Below are 21,550 nucleotides of genomic sequence, written 5' to 3'. Positions count from 1 at the left end.
AGCTTGAACTATCTTGCTTTGCATGTAATGCGTCTATCTCATATATTAATTTCCCCTTTTATGTTGCATTACTGAAATAAATGAACTTTTGCACGATATTCTATTTTTTCGAGTATCACCTGTATATTTGCTGGTTTCTCAAGAGTTGGAAAAGTACATTTGCAACAGTATTACCATGACTTTTGTGAACAGAGGGCAAATGTAACTGTACAAGATTTTATTCACAGAAACTCTCCATTTTGTGACAGGTTTTGTTAACCTGACGACCTGCTCTTGTACAAATACTGATAAGACAATTAAAAGAAGTTTATAATGGAAGTAAATATAGATCTGCTTATAATTTTCTTATGTGGGGTTTTTTATTTTCCTTTTATATATTTTAATTTTCAAGATTGCTTTTTTCTTCTTTTGATAAAAAAACACAATGAACAAAGCTGCAATACAGTGCAGATAAAACCCTTTTGATAAGCAACCTACCTTGTAGCCTCCACTTTACCTTCTGTAGAAAGGTAGTAAGGTTGTTCGAAGTTGTATTCGTCAAAAACGCCCCACCGAAGGTGAGCCCATTCATGGACAAATAGTCTTCCTGGAATTACATGGACCAATTTTAGATTTACTAAGAGAATGTATTTGATACACAAACATTTGATGCATAGATTAATATAAATGTAACCGTTTAATATAAAGTTTGTAGATTGTATTTTACATTTTGAAGTTAAATCACTTTATTTATGCAGCCCTAGATATACATCCCATGGCTGTGACTTATTTATTTATTTATTTATAAAATATTTTACCAGGATGGATACATTGCGATTTCTCTCATTTTCAAGTATGTCCTGGGTCTTTGTCCACAAAACATTGCATTGTTACAATAGGATACAATATTACAAAAAATACAATATATATATACTCACATATATAAATTTAATACATAACAGGTAATAAATATATTCAACCATGACAGGTGCATTCTGTGCTGAGGTATAGGAAGACAATGTAATAAAGCAGATGGAAATGCTAGCAGACTGCTTAGTTGTATAGCGAGAGGTATTAGCAGTAGAAAGAGGGAAGTGCTCATGCCATTGTATGAAACACTGGTGAGACCTCACTTGGAGTATTGTACGTAGTACTGGAGACCATATCTTCAGAAGGATATTGATACTTTAGAGAGAGTTCAGAGAAGGGCTACTAAACTGGTTCATGGATTGCAGGATAAAACTTACCAGGAAAGGTTAGAGGACTTAACATGTATAGCTTGGATGAAAGACGAGACAGGGGGGATATGATAGAAACATTTAAATACATAAAGGGAATCAACACAGTAAAGGCGGAGACTATATTTAAAAGAAGGAGAACTTCCACAACAAGAGGACATAGTCTTAAATTAGAGGGGCAAAGGTTTAAAAAATAATTTCAGGAAGTATAGCCTTCCAGCTGAAGTGGTAGAGGTTAACACAGTGAGGGAGTTTAAGCATGCGTGGGATAGGCATAAGGCTATCCTAGACTTAAGATAAGGCCAGAGACTAATTAAAAGTATTTTGAAATATCTATGTTTCTATGTTTCTATGTTTCTATTGCCTTAGATCTCTTAAAAGATTTTAGATTGAATGAAGATTTGAGTCCCTGAGGTTATTTCATATTGTGGTGCTCTGTAGCAAAAGGAGGTTCCTTTATTTTTGTGTTGTGGTATGCTAAATATCGTGCTAGTACTGGATCGGCGGTTATAGGAGGTGGGAACAGCCAGGGAGAGCTTTCTACTCAGGTAGGGTGGGAGCTTCCCAGAAATGCTCTCATGGGGTAAATCTAATAACAGCTTGAAAAACTACAGTTCTCTTGTATGCAGCCTTTGCAAGCTCTCCCCTTCTAATCCTGTGAACACGTTCTGTGGCTGTCCAATCACAGACTTCCCAATGTAGCTCAATGAGAAATTTTTAAAAGGCAGATTCTCTGGGCAATTGCTACCTCTTGAGTTTAGCTCCACTGAGCTAAACAAACCAGGAAGTAACATGGCCTGTTATCTGCATGAAAACCAATGGGGTATAACCATGTTAATTTATAAAAGTGTCAATTTCTATTGAAATCTTCACTGTTTGCAAAATAAAAAAAGAAGACATACTCTTAACACAGTGCTTTGGGGGTCTGGAGTGTGCCTTTAACAAAGAACTGAAGGACAACATGCATACATTTATGACACCATAAATACCCCAACATGTTGTAATGAACATGGTGCTTGGATTGTCCCTTCAAAAAAAAAAAAAAAACGCTTGTATTCAGGTATCACAATCTGTTTGTTCCATCTTGATAATTGTGAATGATTTAATGTGTAATTCACAGTACCTCTAGGTCCATATATATGTAACAGTGTATCATTTAGTAAGAAATTGGGAGTGAAATGGATGTATTTCCCCTTTTCACCACAACCACCATATTGCAGAGTATATGGTTCATCTCCTTGGTAAAATGGATCAGCAATGATAACATCCGCCTAAGAGAATCAAGAGATCAATGTAGTAAGCAAAAGAAAGATTGTAGATTAGTACAAGTATTGCATACTGAAAATGCACAAAGCAATGAGAGAATGTTAGAATTATCATTAATCAACATTTGATATCTAGATTTATATCCAATAATATCTATAAGTTCCCATTCCTAAATCTAACTCTAAAACGCTAAACTTAGCAAATCTAACACAGAGTGCAGTACATTTGGTATTACTCTTTTGTATTTTGGGACAACATGCCAGCAAAACTAAAGCCAACTTAAATTTAAAAAAAAAAATTAAACACTCATATAGCAAGACAAACATGAAACACAGTTCAAGCACATTGTAGGTGTAGTCAAAGTACCATAACCACAACAGTCTTCTGTAGTTGTTATGCTTTCAATATCTCCTTTTGTTTTTCCACAGTAACTCTTCAGACTGTTTTCAAATGGTTTAACATGGACATCCTCTGTACTTCCAGTCTTCTGCATATCGCTTAACCCCTTAAGGACCAAACTTCTGGAATAAAATGGAATCATGACGTGTCACACACGTCATGTGTCCTTAAGGGGTTAAAGGGACACTATAGTCACAAGAACAACTACAGCGTATTTAATTTGTTCTGTGAGTAGAATCATTACCTTCAGGCTTTTTGCTGTAAACACTGTCTTTTCAGAGAAAATGCAGTGTTTACATTACAGCCTAGATAACTTCACTGGCCACTCCTCAGATAGCTGTTAGAGATCCTTCCTGGGTCATGACTGCCTAAAATGCATCCAAACATTCAGTATCTCCTACTTCTGCATGCAGACACTGAATTTTCCTCAAAGAGATTCATTGATTCAATTAATCTCTATGAGGAGATGCTGATTGGCCAGGACTGTGTTTGAATCATGATGGCTCTGCCCCTGATCTGCCTCTTTGTTAGTCTCAGCCAATCCTATGGGGAAGGACTGTGATTGGATCAGGCTACCACTTCTGATGATGTCAGCAGACTGCTTGTTTTTCTAAGACAAACAGCATGCAGATCTACAGCTTCAGGCTTAAATACAGTAAGATTTTGCTATATTTATGGAGGCATGAGGGGCCCAGGGGGGCTAGATGGTTGTTTTAACACTATAGGGTCAGGTATGCATGTTTGTGTTCCTGACCCTATAGTGATCCTTTAAGTGGAAGTTCCCAATCTTCTTTCACAATAACAATTTTATCCATATTTGGATATAATATATTGGCTGAGAGCATTACTTGACATTGCCGCCAATTAAGTTAGTCCAGAACATTGGTATCGCTAAAGTGAAATGGAAAAAAATGCACTATAACAATATCTAGAAGACCTTAAAGGGATACTATAGTCACCAAAACAACTTTAGCTTAATGAAGCAGTTGTTGTGTATAGATCATGCCTATGACATTTCACCGCTCAATTCACTGCCATTTAGGGGTTACTTTTGTTTCTGTTCATGCAGCTCTAGCCACACCTCCCATGGTTGTGATTGACACAGCCAGCATAAAAAAAAACAATGATTAATTTTCAGATGTAACTTATTTTAACCCCTTAAGGACCAAACTTCTGGAATAAAAGGGAATCATGACATGTCACACATGTCATGCGTCCTTAAGGGGTTAAAAGTGTTTATTTCCTGCTCTGTTATTTGAACTTCAGTTATATACAGTAGGCTCATGCAGGGTCTATCAAGCTATTAACAGAGCAGAAGATAAGAACTTGTAAATTAAACAGAATTTGCAACAAAGAAGGTGTAAACATAGGAAGTGTTTAGGAAAGCTGTGTGACTAATGCTGCATGAACAAAGTGATTTCATTCCTAAAAGATACGTATTTGAGCAGTGAGACTGCAGGGACATGATCTATACACCAAAACTACTTTTAAGTACCTATGCCTGTCGGACCCAGTTAACTGTCAGATTATTAATGAGTTCCTGAGGGATGGCACTATCACCGATTCAGCCAACTGTAGTGTTTTTTCTACATAATGGGGCTAAACTTGTAGTTGCACTGAGAAAGTGACTCTGCAAGATAAATACTATTTATTAGTGCACATTACAGGCTGAATTCATATCACAACTCATCAACTCAGGACCCTTCTTGGTCCCTCCGCTTTGCCTGTGACCTTCTCCTGTCCGCTGCTCGCATCCGTACAGCCAACTCGGGCCTGCAGGACTTCTCACGGGCGGCTCCCTTCCTATGGAATAGCCTGCCTACCCCAATCAGACTCTCCACTAGTCTTCAATCATTTAAGAAGTGCCTTAACCCCTTAAGGACACATGACATGTGTGACATGTCATGATTCCCTTTTATTCCAGAAGTTTGGTCCTTAAGGGGTTAAAACCCATCTCTTTAGGAAAGCTTATGGCCCCCCCAGAGTAACCTCTACCTTACATACCTGTTGCTTGCTCTCTCCTAAAGGGCAGCACGCTACTCTTTCCTCCAGCTCTGCTTCACTCCCACCTTATTTGATTGATATTTCTGTCCTAATCTGTTTTATACCCCACATCCTTTCGACTGTAAGCTCATTTGAGCAGGGTCCTCTTCAACCTATTGTTCCTGTAAGTTTTCTTGTAATTGTCCTATTTATAGTGAAATACCCCTCTCATATTATTGTAAAGCGATATGGAATCTGTTGGTGCTATATAAATGGCAATAATAATTATAATAATCAATTACATCACGAGTTTGAATGGATTAGGTGATATGTTAATGTTAAAGAAAACATTATAGATGAGACGAGCTACAGATACAGTCACCAATCTCTTGCTGCCATAACTCCATCCAAACATAAAAATTAAATATATTGAATTATATATGATCCACAAAACCACATCATCTGGGAATCAAACATTTGTTATTCACTTTTGAATTAAATATGATACGTAGAACCACATCATCTGAGAACCCAAGAATCCAACATTTGTTGTGCATTTGCCTGATTTCAAAAGGCCCCTCCCTGCACAACTAACTTATGAGACATTACTAGCATTTGAGGGAAAGCTTTCTAATTATTTTATTTTGTGATTGCAAGCAAATCTTTTGATATTTAATAGTTTAGTAAAATAATATTACTTACCCCATCAAATGATTCAGTTTTTGGCCGTCCATACTGGCTGTTTGTTGACCAAGTTTTGGGAATTACAATCTTCACTTTCCTAATAAAAACTCTATTTTTTGTACTGTGAAGCATGTAAGTAGAGGCATCGCTTAACATACTCTAAAAAAAACAAACAAACAAACAAAAAAGAATATTTAAAAACTGTCCCCAGAGAAAAAAATTAAATGTTTAAGGGTTCTTGCATACACACTTATATCTCAGGAGTAAACAATGTAAAATGAGCTATGGAGTTATGTTCCTGACCAAAAGTGTTATGTTAAGCTTTAATTTAGATATAATCAAAATGTCTATAAATTTCTGTGAAGTAGTATTAAGAGCCCACAGGGAACATTAGAAAACTGCAGTTATTTAAAATTGTCTGTACTGCAAAACAACTTATGAGAGGTATGTAAACCTCTCTATGTATAAGTGATAATCTCTGTTCTGATTTCTTTAGATCAAGAATTTTATAGTGACAAATCCCCTTTCCAAAAATATGAGTCAAACACGACAGCCACCACTTAATTTTATTTTATTATATATTTCTACAAATAAAATACAGGAATAACCTAAGAGGGTGCATTGGATGCAGTGCACCCAGGAACCTCCCATTTGAAATCATAGGTTTGAACGTTGTTGGCAACACCAGTGTGTACAGCTGGCCACCAAAATAGCGTGTTAACGGCATGCATGGCTGCAATACAAACCCACCCTGTCTCTCTCATCAGCATATATGTAGTTGCATTCACTTGTTTAATACCCTAATACAGTGTTTCCCAACCCAGTCCTCAAGGCACACCTACCAGTCCAGGATTTAAGGATTACCCAGTTTTGTCTAAGGTGTTTTTAGAAAAAAAAAGAAAAAACACCTTAGACACTTAGGTGTGCTTTGAGGACTGGGTTGGGAAACACTGCCCTATTATATACCCCCTGCCTGTTACATACTGTCACCCACTCACAGTCACCCAGTCACAACTTGTCACATACCTCCATACAGTTATTCACTGCCACCCACCTAATCACATTCATCCCATCCACTGAATTACAAATATTTGCCAAGTCCTTATTGAATTACAAATTTTTGCCAAGTCCTTGTGTACCACATCAACTTTGCTGCTGTATAGAATAATCTGCATTGTGTGCTCACTACAGGATGTATTGATTGTGTTTATTGTTATACATTTAGTGACAAACCCATAATGCATGTGTACAGTGCTGTTTGTGTGTAAAGACGTTTAGACAAATGCCCAAAAGCAGAAGTGCTTGTATGGCAATATAGAAACAATGGATGAATATGCATGCACACCCAGAGAATGTTGGCAAGATGGAGCTACCAGCAAATATAATACTACAAAATAAGTGTATTACCTAAATTCACTCAACCCTTTACTCCTAGTAAATGGTCAGATATCATGTAACGGAGAAATTGACTAGTGATATCAGAATCAGTTCTTTAGCACATTTAGGTTTTGGATGCACTTGCCTGGAGAGAAAGCATGGTAATTGAACATTTTTTTGTAGTTGCGATTGGTTCTTTGATCTGAACCCCTAAATGAGTGTGACTTATGATGAATTAATTGTTGATTATTATTGTATAATGTGCTTTCATTCCTCGTCTTTGCTAGTTTACGCAGAACAGATGTTTAGGTTCTTTCATGTGTATCAGCTTAATAGAACTCAAATGAAAAGTACAATTTCTTCATTAGAATATTCTTCAGTATTGTCTGTAGGGATATCCCTTGTTCATATTACTCTGCAACTTATTATCTAGCATCCATTAATCAATTCCAGAATTTCTATCAACAATCTCAACAGCACACTGATTATCACAGTATCCTCACACTAAATTATCAAAGTTTACACACTAAACAGCATGTTGTCATACTTACCCATTCCAGAACTCCCCAATCCGGTAGCTGGTCAGACGCTGCACGCTCTGCTTGCTCGTCTATTTTTATGGAGTCATGCTGACGTCAAAACGGCGTGACTCAAAGTGCTGAACCGATTGGTTCGCACAAACTGAAACTCACGAATTTGGCTTTTGCCTTTGCAAACCAATGGGATCGGTTCCCTGGCTTTATAAGCAGCAAGTTCAGCAGCAAGTTGCCCTGTTGTGGTTCATGTTGACCCAAGAGTGGGTTTTATATTGTATTTGGATTCCTTGTTACCGACTTTGACTTGTTTATCGTTTCTTCGCTTTCTGTGTTTCTGATCTTGACTTGTCTTACCGTTTATGCTGTATCCTCCTATGTTTGACCTTGGCTTTCTTCCTGACTACTCTTTAAATCCAGCCATTATAAGGCCCGGTAATACATTATACCTCTCCTTTAGCAGATTAGGGTCTGTGTGTTTTGGGTCCTCTTACTTTAGCTGTGACACATATTATTTTAAAGTGATTCTTGAGGGTTTTATTAGATCTGCTTTTTGGACTATATGTTTATATTTATGCTTGACTCCCTGTATTGCAACCAGGACACTGTGAGAGTATAATACGTTGTTTGTCATTGTACATTGTAATTCCATTTTTTCATTTTGATTTTAATTAAAATATATCTAAATTGTACAATTATAACCAAAAGGAAAGAACCAACATAAAATAACTCACTTTAGGGGGCGGGGCCTGACTGCCATGCCGGGCAGACGTGTCTCGCAGGAGCTCCTGCATTTTAAGCAATAAACTGTAGATTTCAGCCCAAAATCGAACGGAAAACTAAGCAATAAGGCAGCTTACCCCACAAACGGTAAAGGGGCCTAGCTTCTGCAGACATTCTGAATCCTAAGCGACCGGTACCCCGGAGAGTAAGATGTCTGCCCTGCGGCCTGATGAACCAAGGAGAAGCGGCCGAAATCGCATTGGGGATCTCCTAGAAAGCAGCGGACGACACCACCCAGGGCCCCGTAACCCCCCCCCTATGGACCGGCGGGGGATATCCCGGTCCCAGAGGCAACCCAGCGGTGATCAGCCTCGCCTCGAGGTGGCCTCTACAAGCGGGAAACACAACGACATATTCAACATGGCGGGCGCCACGTGTGCAACGCATAATACAACTGCAATCCAAAACTCACCAGCGACCGGGATTGATAAGGCTTTTGCGGACTTCTGGGCAAAGCTGAACCAGGTGTTACAGGCTCCCATCACGCATAGGCCGACATATGGCACTCCACGACAGCGGCCACCGAGCGCTCAACTACCGCCAACAGGCGAGACCTCAGGCCGGCAACGTCGCAAAGCAAATCCTCCGGCCGCGAAACATGGGACAGCCCTGGTGGGTGCACATGTCCTCAAGTGGAGGGGAGGCCAGACGACGGCACCGGGACATCCAGCCACCAAGCTCACAGGCGGAGAGGCCCCAAGACTACACATTAAGAAACGCACCAAAGCAGCGACATCCCCCCGCTGCCATTTGGCTGAGGCTGGGACACTGCGACAGCGGGAAAAGAACCAGAGGGAACACTCACAGCCCAGTGGCACTCAGCCCAAACCACGCAGGACGACACACAGGAGGACACCACGGCTGGCTAACAGTGGGACTTTTACAGCATCGAAGGTACCGGGGGCAGCCCCTCCGTGTTGCAGGGTTAAGGCTGTGCCTGGCGACTTACTGGACCCACACAAATTGCACCACCGATCCAGCCGCGAGGCTCGAGAGGCCAACACGCATACCAAGTGCAGAGCTGGCGTCGGTTGACTCAGGACTACACAGTGGACTATAGCCACAATTCTGCCCGAGCGCTGGAGAAGACCAGACACTATAACATGAACACCCAGTTTGCCCTGTTACCATAAGTTGACCAGGTGTCTCCTTTTTGCATTCCTCTGTTCTCTTCTTTCTCCTCTTCCCAATATCCTTCTGTTCCTATCCCACTGTATGCTCCACATCTAAAGCCTGTACACCACAAGAGCACTGCTGTATTTCTGTAGATATTATCACTCAGCCTGCATTTAATGTGTTTTATAGATCCTAATGCTTCAGCTTAGAACCGATCAACGTGTGAGTTACTATAACCAGTAGTTTAAAGTTGCAGTCAGTTTTTAGCACTAGCCTGAGGTACTCACTTGAATATTTACACATGTATAATCTATGATGTCAATAGATCAGCGAATATGCACACTACGTCCAATTTAGACTTCACTTTATATTACTTATCTATGTGTATTATTGTTCTTATTTTTTATTAATCTACCAGTGAACGTTACGGGCTAGCTACATGTCAAACACACACAGGACCGCCTCACATCAGGTTCTGTAGCGGTATGTTTAATCCCTAACAAAACACAGCAAATGTGATACTCTGCCTGTTATCAAAGTTAAACGAATGTGTTACTCGTTATTAGTTTGTATCCAGCGAGGGTCAACCTGCATTACTTCTTGGCTTTAAGGCACTGAGCGTATCCTTTACCCTATTACGTAGATTTACAGGGTGAGATAATCTATCATAGTGTATCATAAAAATTAAAATTGTGCATAATGCCCACCTGTAACAATATAGGCTGGATGATTTACACTACCTTCTCATAATCTACTAATCGACCCACTATCTACTCGTAGTCCCTAAAAAAGCTATGATTCATAGATGCTACCAGCAAGTAGTCTAGTTAACACATGCATAATCTGTTTCATTTCTAGGCTCACAGCTAGTTTATCCAATGCCATAACGTGTTTTCCAACTTGGATTGTGTTCCTTTATTTCATTTGTATGTAAACTAATTGTACGCAACCCTAGTTAACCATATTATAGGAACGCTACCTTGCATAGACTAAACCTTGTCTAGATGACATGTTGGGTTCCCAGATAAACCTGTTTATTTCTTATGTTTAAAAAAAAAAAAAAAAAAAAGCGCAACAAATCCTCTTTACCACTATGTCATTGCATCAACTCCTGTAAACTGTTAACTGTCATAATTGCACACTGTATCTGGCATTGCGCTTCAAAAATAAAGAATTAAAAAAAAAAAAAAAAAAAATAACTCACTTTAATCCTTTCAATAATCTGTAGGTTCTCATGTATATTGGGACTTATTGCAATGACAATGTCTTCATATCCATTATCTTTCAACTTCACCATTGATTCCTTCATTGGATGCACAAGGTGGAACATACAAATAAAAGCAAATATCTTTAAAGTTTTCATTGTCACTGACTTGAAGTGGGTTTTCATTGGAAATTTATATCATCCAAAAGAGAGATAGATAACCTGTGAACAAAACACAACTTTATATAAGGCCCGCTTCAACTAAGCTTCAGATAAAACATCATGTACAGTAAATAAACTGTAATGTTTAACTTGAAAAGTAAATGAATACTATCAAAGGATATAGTAAAAGTATAATGTAGTTATAATAACTATTTTTTAGATGTTCCTTTTGCTTAGACATTATTACACTTTTAACCAACCTTATCAAGTGTCTCACCCATGACCCTTAAATACTGTGGTTGGAACACTAACCACTGAGCTATATCATCAGTTTGGATTCCCCTGTAGATTGACCCATCCTGTATTTACACTAGTAAGACTGCAATTCCTCTCTGTGTCCCCATTAGATTCCAAATGTCAGGCTTTGAAAAAAAATGCTTCTTATTGAAATATTTTTCACAAATAGAGATGTCTTCTTATATATTTGATAAATGATCTGCATATTATTTTCTTTCATTGATAACTGGATAGAAAGGTAATTTGGTGATTTTTATGTGTATATGTTTTAATTATATACGTATTTTATTTTAAGTAAAATAATTTTCATTTCATATTAGCTCAATAATAACTACTACTACTTAAAGTCAATACTTAATATGTAATATATATTTGGTGGTGCAGACCAGACATTGAATAATACTATATCATCTACTATAGTTATTGAATTATTCCAGTAGAAGATTGGGATGAATATCTATGAAATTAAAAGAGGAATTCTAGGCACTATAACTAACCACTACAGCTCAATATAGTATTTATTGTAAAAGTGTCTAATGGTGTCTGTCCTTCTCATTTCTGTAAATATGTTTTTTTCTAGTAGTATCACAAAGAAAAGGACACTATCCAGTACCGAAAACTTCCATCTGTCTATCTGTTTATCCTTGTACAGGAAAGAAAGAGTGTAAACTCTGAATGTGGGTGTTGGGAATAATACACTTTGCCTATATTTACCTAAGGCTCAAGCTACAGATGACCGGCTGCTCAGTCTGTTTAAAATTGGCTAACTTGGAACATGTCAGCTATTTGAAATAATATACTTTATCTATATACAATGCTTAGTGAATATACCCCTAGACAACAACTATAGAACGTTGTGTAACAAGTGTTAGTGTTATATCCTGTGTGTTTCTTCTGTTGGCCTTATTTCCTGTCTTTCTCCCTCTGATCATAACAGCTTAGTAATGTGTGATTTAGAACTGTGTAGTTAATATCTTTAATTCTAAGTGCATATTAATTTTAAGTGCGTAGTAATAGTGAAACTTAGCTTTGTGCAAGGCACGAACATGACACCTGCAAGCTTGCTATAGGTTAAGATGTTAGGGGTTGTTCTTTAAAATGCTTGTAAAGACCACCCCTGTTTCCTGCTGTATATAACATGTTACACAGCCCATTAAATGTCAGAAGTCACTTTGAACCTTGCATTGTCTTGTCTCGTTCATTGGGGCTCCTCACCAGCTGGTTTGGGGACAAGGAGAAATACAGAGAGTTGCAAATCGATACAAAAGACCATGGCAGGAGGAAATTCCTGACAGAGAAAATTCCTCACTATCAGTGGATTAGACTAAATCCTTGGTAAAATTCAACAGGAAATATAAACCTTCAGTTTTTAATTGCATTCCATACATCAAAGAGAAGTGGCACTTGAATGTAACCTTCAAAATTGAAAAAGGCAATCAGATTGAAATTCAGATTGAAAAAGGCAATCAATGTTACAAATAAATCTGTTGGTGTCACAATAAAATGTATTTATTTCACATTGTATTGTAATGTTTATGTAATGTTTACACCAGCCAAATAATAGATCAAAATTAATAATTGTACTATTTTGGATGATGGTGGTTGAAGTTGTTTAGGCAAACATGTTATAGTAAAGAATAAAGACTGAGCATATACTATTATTCTAGTACTAAAATATTTTTACTAGCATGCATAGTTTGACTAATTAAACCAAACTGGGCAAAGAAAGTATGTATATATGTATATATTTGGTATGTGTGTGTAATATACACCATGCTTATATATGTAACGCATGCATATTCTACTTAAATATTCACTGTCCTATATTTTATTAGCTATGTTCTCTTAAACACAGCTAGTTAGTATTACTCAAACTTACCTTATTAACCACTCTCAAGTGCACGTATCTAACTAGTCATACTCTAGTTATCACATACATAAATAACACATATGCATAACGAACCATGGACACATATTTTGAAATGAATTAACATTTAATAAACGGCACACAAATGTGCACATACACAATCAGCCACTCATACAACTAATTAGCCATATAAGTAACTTAGAATACCTAAATGGCAACACACTCACAAACACAAGAACAAATCACAAAAGATATATAGACACACTCGAAAATAGACTCTGTAGGCTGTGATGAGAAAATTTTAACAATTCCTTATTTAATCTAAATAGTATCTATGTTTGCAATTTTATTGTTACAGCTATATGTTAATGTTGTAAATTGTGTCTTTTCAAGCACACACCAGGTTTCATTCCAATTTACAATATCACTGCCCAATAGCAATATGACAGACACAAAATCTTATCTGTATAGACCTATTTTATCAAAGTTTCTAAAAATAAGAGACATGCTGTTTTTATTTTGTTTTTGTATATGATATTATGGATGAACTATATTGTGAGAATGTATGATTTACTAACTTCGCAATAGTGTTAAAAACCCAGATAGTGGCAACATTTCAAACATTAAATAAATAAAAATCAGGCAATATTACCTTCTTAGAAACAATCAAGCAGAATACTGATTGTGTTACCCCTCTGTCTGAACAAGATCGCCAGTACAGTCTTCAGCCTTGGCAGAATCACCTGAAATATAGCTGTGTGCCTTACCTGGCTACTGATTTTGAGAACAGGTTGGCTTCTTGTAGCTGTGTGATTTAATATATACCCCTACCTGTGACATGAATTTCATTACTTGTTGGCATCAAACAGTATATTTTTTAAGGGAAACTGTAAGAAGATTTAGTAAAGCCTAATAATATTACTGGGAAATTGACAGATGCAAATATGTAATAGGCAAATACTAGTGAAACAAATATTAGTTTAGATATGTATCCAATGTTTAAAAGGAATAGTATACTCCAGTTCCTTTATATACACTGCTATTTATAATATTATCCTGGATTAGCACCAAATCAACCAATATCATCTAAACTGAACTGCAGATCTATCAAAATGTATCAATACTTTATTTATTTATTCATTTATTTTTAAACATTAAAGCAATTTGTTCTTAAACCCGAATATTCCATTACATTTAATCCTGTGGATTACATTTAATCCTGTGAATTTTCTGTGACTGGAGGGGAATCTCCAAGCCTGATATCATGTATGTGTTTATAAATTATCTTGAAAAAAGCATTGAAAGTCATGTTACAGTATTTGCAGATAATACAAAGCTCTGTAAACTAATACAATGTGAGCAAGATACTACTTTGCTGCAGAGGGATTTAGATCTGCCATTAGATCTGCCATTGCCACTCAAATGGCAGATGATGTTTAATGTAGAAAAATGCAAAGTTATCACTTTGGCGTAAAGAATGCATAAGCAATTTATACCCTTAATGGTAGCGAATTAAGGATAACAACACACAAGAAGAACTTGGGAATTGTTATAGACAACAAACTATGCAACAACGTGCATTGTAAATCAGCAGTGGCTAAGGTCAGCAAGTTATTGTCGTGCATGAAAAAGGACATTAAGTCTCAAGATGAAAATATAATTTTGCCCCTTTATGAATCACTGGTAAGACCACATCTTGAATATGCTGTGCAATTTTGTGCACCTGTTCTTTTTTTTTTTTTATTCTTTTTTTTTTGTGAGCATAAGGTTCATCCAGTTTTAGTAGTTTACAATCATTATGTCAAAGATAGTACAAGTAATGTATACGCTGTGCCCATTTTTTTTTAGATTGTTTAAGAAAAAGCAAACACATAGAATAAAAGAATAACATATGTAACTAGCATTTTAAATCAAGAAAGTTAAGTCACTTGTAGGTAGCATTAAAAGCTTCTAAAATTGGTATGTGTTAGTATATGATGAGTAGAGTGCTCTGTGCCCCCGAGGGGGAGATTGTTGTGCTGTGACCTGGCTCCTTGATGAAAAGCTCAGCTAGTGTCGGCTGTGCTTTATGTCCTCCTGGTGTCAGTCTGTAGAATAAATAAGAATGGCAGAGTGTGTGTTAAAGAGAATGTTTAATTTAAAGGTGCATGTAGTTGTGACAGACTGCCCAAAAGGAGACGCTTCCCTTGAGGGATCTTCGCACAGGGACTCCATGAACGGGTCCCTGAGGTTGGTGGGGACAGTGTTGGGGTTCTGGAAGTTGGGATTGCCCTACCTGCTCCCAATGGAGCTATATTCACTGCCTTCCCCACCCGGGAGCAGCGAGGCTAGGCTCGTGGATGCCCAAGGAGTGCTCTCCCCGGGGCTGCCTAAGTGGAGGCAGCCACCAGAGAGAGGCACGAGACCCTGCAGCTGTGAGTCGGCTTCACAGCTGCAGAGTCACGCTGGTCACCTGGGAGTCCTTGCCGACCAATCAGAGAAGGAGTGCCCATTCAAACTGGGTTCCGCGCCCTTTCTCATGATCGGGCGACAAACCCCCTCTCCTCCCCAAGCGCCGATTGGTGCACATGGGTTTTGCATCCTTTTTCTTCTTTCTTCTGATTAGACAGAGAAATCCCTCTCCTCCCTGAGTGCTGATTGACGCAATTTGGTTTGTGCCCTTTTTCTGGATTGGCTGTTGCTTGGTTTAGGCGCGAAGTTTGAATTCACCGGACTAAACCAAGCAGCGCTGTTGAACTAATTGCGAGGATGTACAGGGCCTGAGCCACAGATTTTATACGTTAGTTTCTCGGGCTCTGTACATACAATCTAGTTGGGACCCGGGGCTATCAAGTGATATATGTTTTACATGTGTGACCCCTTCACTTCCCGCAGAGCCCCTAAGTTCCCCCCCTGTGTGTAATATGTTTTAATGTATGTAACTGTGTCCTGTTGGTATATCGCAGAGCAGGAGATGGTTATATGTTACCCATGACCCCCTCCTGCCTGGAACAAAATAAAGTGTATTGAAAGAGTGGAGACCCCCTGTGGGGGTCTTTGCATAAAAGCTGTATGTACCAATAAAGGATTGTCAGTGTTGTACCTCCAGAACTCGGTCTTGTCCAGTTACTGGGGTGAAGAAAGGGTTAATCCCTGTGCCAGCTTGTCACAGCTGGTGAAGAATGCAGCTGGGAAAGTCCTTTTAAGGACTAAAGCTCCTGGGTCTGTGTGCCGTCCAGCCCATGGGAGTGAACAGAGATAGTTCCCCTATACAGCCACAGCTAGGGAGCAGTCCCTTTAAAGGATGTAACCGGTCGGATTACAGGAGCTCTGTTACAGTAGTAATTCAAGGTGATGTGTAGCTAGGCCATGGAAAGGTGAAGTTCCCTGTTATACGAGGAAAAGTGTATTTTCTAGCTTGCATTCATTGTGGAATGGCTGTGTGTGTGGCCAATAGTGTGAGAGAGAACATTGGCAATTAGTTTTGTGTTGGAGTGGGTCTGACTGGACCAGAGTGTGAGGAACTGTTAATACTTAGGTGGGCAAGGAACAAATAAAAACAAGATCAATGGAAAACAAAGTGTACAGTACAAACAGTCCGTTTTGGAAACGTTCCCTTCTGGGTCTCAGGTGCATGTTAAGTGCCGGTTTGCCCATTGCGCTTTGGATGAGGTGAGAGAGGGGAGCAGGCACCAAAGCCGGTGGTGGTGGGTCCATTTGACTAGAATGGTTTTAATTCGGACATGTCCCAGGTGTGTTTTTGTCTCGATGTTAGGATGCTTGACTTCGAATTTGGTGTCAGTTCTAGTGCTTTAAGCACAGAGTCTATTTCTGATGAGTCGGTTATGCGGGTGGTTTTGCCACTGTGCGTGATGACCAGGCTCCTGGGGAATACTCAGTGATATGGGATAGAGTTTTGTCAGAGCGCGGTAGTCAGTGGTATTGACTTTTCAATACCAAGTTAGGTCTGGACAGGTCTTGGTAGAAAGATAGGGTGGCGTTTTCAACTGAGTAGGTGGATAGCTGTGCTGACCATGTTTGGAGTAGTATGACATACCTTGGGGATTCTGCTGGGGCTGTGGTAGCTTTTGGGATGCAATACACCCCATCGATCAAGGCTTGTTTGGCATGTTTTGAGGTAAGTAGTGTTTTTAGAAGCCTCCTGATATACTGTGGTAGTTCATCAGGGATCACGGTCTCCAGGATTTCCCGTATTTTGACATTCCAGCTCCTGCGTTGATCCTCCATTGTGTCCAAGTGGTTGGTAAACAAGGACTGGGTTTGTTGGAGTTTTGCTATTTGTGTGTCTATCTTTAGGCATCATGTGCTAAGTGTCAGGATCGGGACAGGGATCCAACACGCAGAGTACAAAGAGTAGCAGATACGTATACCGGACCTTAGAATGGCCGGACTTAACGTAATACTACGTATAGAATGGTCAGGAACAAGCCGAGGTCGAGGGAACGAGAAGACAGGTAAGCGAGAGACAAGCCGGGTCAAGGAACCAAAAGACAAGAGAATACAAGAGCACTGTGTGACTAGGCTGGCTAGAACCACGACAGGGCAATGAGCAAATGCTGAGAGCTCCCTTAAATACCCTGGTTCTAGAGACTAATCACGCCTCCGCCGAGACCTGATTCGTGTCCGGGATTTGACTGACAGGTCGGGCTAGAATAGCGTCATGACGTCGACTATTGAGCGTCACGTTACAAAAAGGCATAGTTCTCTCGCGGCCGGCGTTTACATGCGCGAGGGGACCGCGAGGAACGGGAGAATCATGCCGTCTGGATGGAAAAACGTCTAAGTCTCTACCCGTCTCAGGGGTAGAGACTACAGGTACCCTGACAGTACCCCCCCTCTCAGAAACGCCCACCGGGCGGAAGGAACCGGGACGAGATGGAAAGCGGGAATGAAAAGCCCTGCGAAGACGAGGAGCATGGACATCCTCCTGTGGTACCCAGGTCCTCTCTTCTGGACCATATCCCTTCCAGTCAACCAGGTATTGGATTTTCCCCCGGGAGATTCGAGAATCGATGATGGAGTTGATTTCGTACTCCTCCTGACCCTCAACCTGAACAGAGTGAGGAGAGGAGACCTTGGAGGAGAATCTGTTACAGATCAGGGGTTTTAGCAAGGAAACATGAAAGGAATTAGGAATACGTAAGGCAGAGGGGAGCGCTAGGCGATACGCAACAGGATTAATTCGATTCAGAATCCTATAGGGTCCAATGTAGCGAGGAGCGAATTTCATAGACGGTACTTTCAAACGAATGTTTCTAGTACTCAACCATACCCTGTCACCAGGTACAAAACTAGGAGCCGGCCTTCTGCGTTTGTCAGCGTGTTTTTTATACAGTATAGAATTATGTAGGAGAATTTGTCGAGTCTGATCCCACAACTTCTTCAGATTGGCAACATGAGTATCAACCGACGGTACCCCCTGGGAAGAAGGAACCGAGGGAAGAATGGAAGGATGAAAACCATAATTCATGAAAAAGGGGCTAGAGCGAGTTGAATCGCAAACAAGATTATTGTGTGCGAACTCTGCCCAAGGAATCAGACCGACCCAATCGTCCTGGTGTTCAGAAACAAAACAACGCAGATATTGTTCAATCTTTTGATTGGTACGTTCAGCGGCTCCGTTAGACTGAGGGTGATAAGCAGAAGAAAAATTCAATTTAATGCCTAGTTGAGAACAGAATGATCTCCAGAAACGTGAAACAAACTGGGAACCTCTATCAGAAGTAATCTCGGAAGGTATCCCATGTAAGCGAAAGATCTCTTTAGCAAAAATCTCCGCTAATTCAGGTGAAGTCGGAAGTTTAGGTAAAGGCACGAAATGAGCCATCTTGGTAAACCTATCCACCACTGTGAGAATAACAGTGTGCTTTTTCGAAACAGGCAAATCCACAATAAAATCCATCGCCAAACAGGACCAAGGTTTTTCTGGAACTTCCAGGGGATATAAGAGACCACAAGGAAGCGAATGAGGTAGTTTAGTCTTAGTACAGACCTCACAGGCTCCGATAAAATCCTTAATATCCCTCCGTAAAGAAGGCCACCAGAAATCCTTAGAGATCAAGGAATATGTTTTGCGAACGCCAGGATGACCAGCCACCTTACTCGTGAAGACACTGTAAGAGCTCCAGTTGGAGTTCAGGAGGAACGAAGTGTCTAGACGCAGGAGTCAGTCTAGGTGCCAGATGCTGCAAGCTCCTGATCTGATCAAGAAGCGGAGAATGGATCTTGAGAGTTGTGTTAGCGATAATATTACACTTAGGTACTATAGAGGATAAAACCGGCTCAGATATGGCAGAAGGTTCATGTTGGCGAGAAAAGGCATCAGCTTTAGAATTCTTAGAACCAGGCCTATATGTGAGTATGTAATTGAAGTGAGTAAGGAATATAGACCAACGAGCCTGTCTCGATGATAATCGTTTAGCCTCCCCAATATAGGATAAGTTTTTATGATCCGTCAAAATGGTAACAGGATGCAAAGTCCCTTCCAATAGATGTCTCCACTCCTGTAAAGCCATGATAACCGCTAGGAGTTCCCTGTCACCAATGTCATATCTGCTCTCAGTACCCGATAATTTTTTGGAAAAATACCCACATGGATGTAATGGTTTATCCACACCCAACCTTTGGGACAGGATGGCACCTATACCCGTCTCAGAAGCGTCAACTTCGAGTAGGAAAGGCAGAGTAGTATCAGGGTGAACTAAAATTGGTGCGGAAGCAAACAGCTCCTTGAGAGTCTTAAAAGCCAGAAGTGCTTCAGTAGACCAATTCTTAGTGTCAGCCCCTTGTCTGGTCATATTGGTAATAGGAGCAATAATAGAGGAGTAACCCTTAATGAAACGTCTGTAATAATTAGAGAAACCAATAAATCTCTGAATGGCCTTGAGACCCTTAGGTAAAGGCCAATCTAAAATGGATTGGAGTTTCTCCGGATCCATTTCAAACCCCTCTCCAGAAATCCTGTAACCAAGAAAGATAGTCTGGGATTGGTCAAAGCTACATTTCTCTAATTTGCAGTACAAGCCATGTTGAAGAAGTTTGTGCAAAACCCTTCTGACCTGTCCGTGGTGAGTCTCAATATCCCTGGAATGTATAAGTATATCATCGAGGTATACAATAACACAGTCATGTTGAAACTCCCTAAGAACTTCATTAATTAGATCCTGAAATACCGCCTGGGGAATTACAGAGACCAAAAGGCATTACTGTATACTCATAGTGCCCATAACGAGTATTGAACGCAGTCTTCCACTCGTGTCCCTGCTGAATTCTCACCAAGTTATAAGCACCTCTGAGGTCTAACTTAGTGAAAATCATGGAACCCTTTAATCGATCAAAAAGCTCGGTGATCAAGGGGATCGGATAGGCATTTCTAATGGTTATCTTGTTCAAACCTCGGTAGTCAATGCAAGGTCTTAAAGAACCATCCTTCTTTTTAACAAAAAAAAATCCAGCCCCAGCAGGGGAGGAGGATCTCCTAATGAACCCTTTGTCTAGGTTTTCACGAATATACTCCTCTAAGACTAAGTTCTCATTCGTAGACAAAGGGTATACATGGCCCCTGGGAGGCATAGTACCAGGAAGTAAATAAATTTTGCAATCAAAAGGCCTGTGTGGTGGTAAGGTATCAGCCTTTCCTTTGTCAAATACCGCCTTTAAATCTAGATACAAGGACGGTATCTGTACTTTAGTAGAGTCGGTAGAGTTATTAAGTGTGTTAACAATACAAAGGGGTGACACTCTCTTTAAACATCTCTCTTGACAACCCTGACCCCACGAGACTATTTCCCCTGATTTCCAATCTATAATGGGGTTATGTCTCTTCAGCCAGGAGTATCCCAGGACTATGGGAACAGAAGGAGATGAAATGAGTAGTAGAGATATCTCCTCCTTGTGTAGAATACCAGTAGTTAAGTTAAGAGGTGTGGTTTCCCGGAAAATCACAGGCTCAACTAAAGGTCTACCATCTATGGCCTCAACAGCCAAAGGTGTCTTCCTTAATTGGGATGGGATAGCGTGTTTGGTGAGAAAAACTTGGTCGATAAAGCTCTCAGCAGCTCCGGAGTCTATCAATGCCATAGTCTCTAAGGTTCCCCTCTCCCAAGTTAAAGAGACGGGTAATAGAAGCCTGTGTTCTTTGTAGTTATGAGTAGAGGACAAAATAGAAACACCCAAGGCCTGTCCTCTAGAGAAACTTAGGTGCGAGCGTTTCCCGGGCGATTGGGACAATTCAAACGTAAGTGACCTCTGACTCCACAATACATACACAGTCCCTCCCTTCTCCTGTACTGTCTCTCCTCTTCTGAGAGGCGAGTAAGGCCTATCTGCATAGGTTCTGGAAACTGTGGAGTTTTGGTTTCAGGGCTTTGAAATGATGGAGCTAGTCTAAAGGAAGGTCTACCGGTTCTATCTCGAGTGTTCTGCCTCTCTCTTAGACGTTCGTCAATGCGAGAGATAAAGGAAATTAAGTCCTCCAAATTCTCGGGAAGCTCTCTCGTCGCTACCTCGTCAAGTATTACATCGGATAATCCGTTTAAAAATACGTCTATATAAGCCTGTTCCTTCCACTTAACCTCTGCCGCCAAAGACCTGAACTCTAGTGCGTAATCCACAAGTGTTCGGTTCTCTTGTCTAAGGCGCAACAGTGATCTAGCTGCATTGA

General features: G+C 39.9%; 1 protein-coding gene across 1 annotated transcript in view; it reads right to left on the bottom strand.

The window, feature by feature from the left end:
- LOC134569173 (calcium-activated chloride channel regulator 1-like) overlaps positions 1–10,721 on the bottom strand; it is a 35,087-nt gene extending 24,366 nt beyond the window's left edge. The window contains exons 1-4 of the mRNA XM_063428085.1: positions 10,563–10,721; positions 5,568–5,708; positions 2,341–2,488; positions 478–586 (exon numbers count right to left, since the gene is read on the bottom strand). Of these exons, the coding sequence (XP_063284155.1) occupies positions 478–586; positions 2,341–2,488; positions 5,568–5,708; positions 10,563–10,721 (557 nt within the window). The remainder of the gene's footprint in view (positions 1–477; positions 587–2,340; positions 2,489–5,567; positions 5,709–10,562) is intronic.
- Positions 10,722–21,550: the final 10,829 nt, after the last annotated feature.

Source organism: Pelobates fuscus, chromosome 7 (genome assembly GCF_036172605.1).
Source record: "Pelobates fuscus isolate aPelFus1 chromosome 7, aPelFus1.pri, whole genome shotgun sequence".
NCBI classification, from domain to species: domain Eukaryota; kingdom Metazoa; phylum Chordata; class Amphibia; order Anura; family Pelobatidae; genus Pelobates; species Pelobates fuscus.
This window is presented reverse-complemented; position numbering and strand designations above follow the sequence as displayed.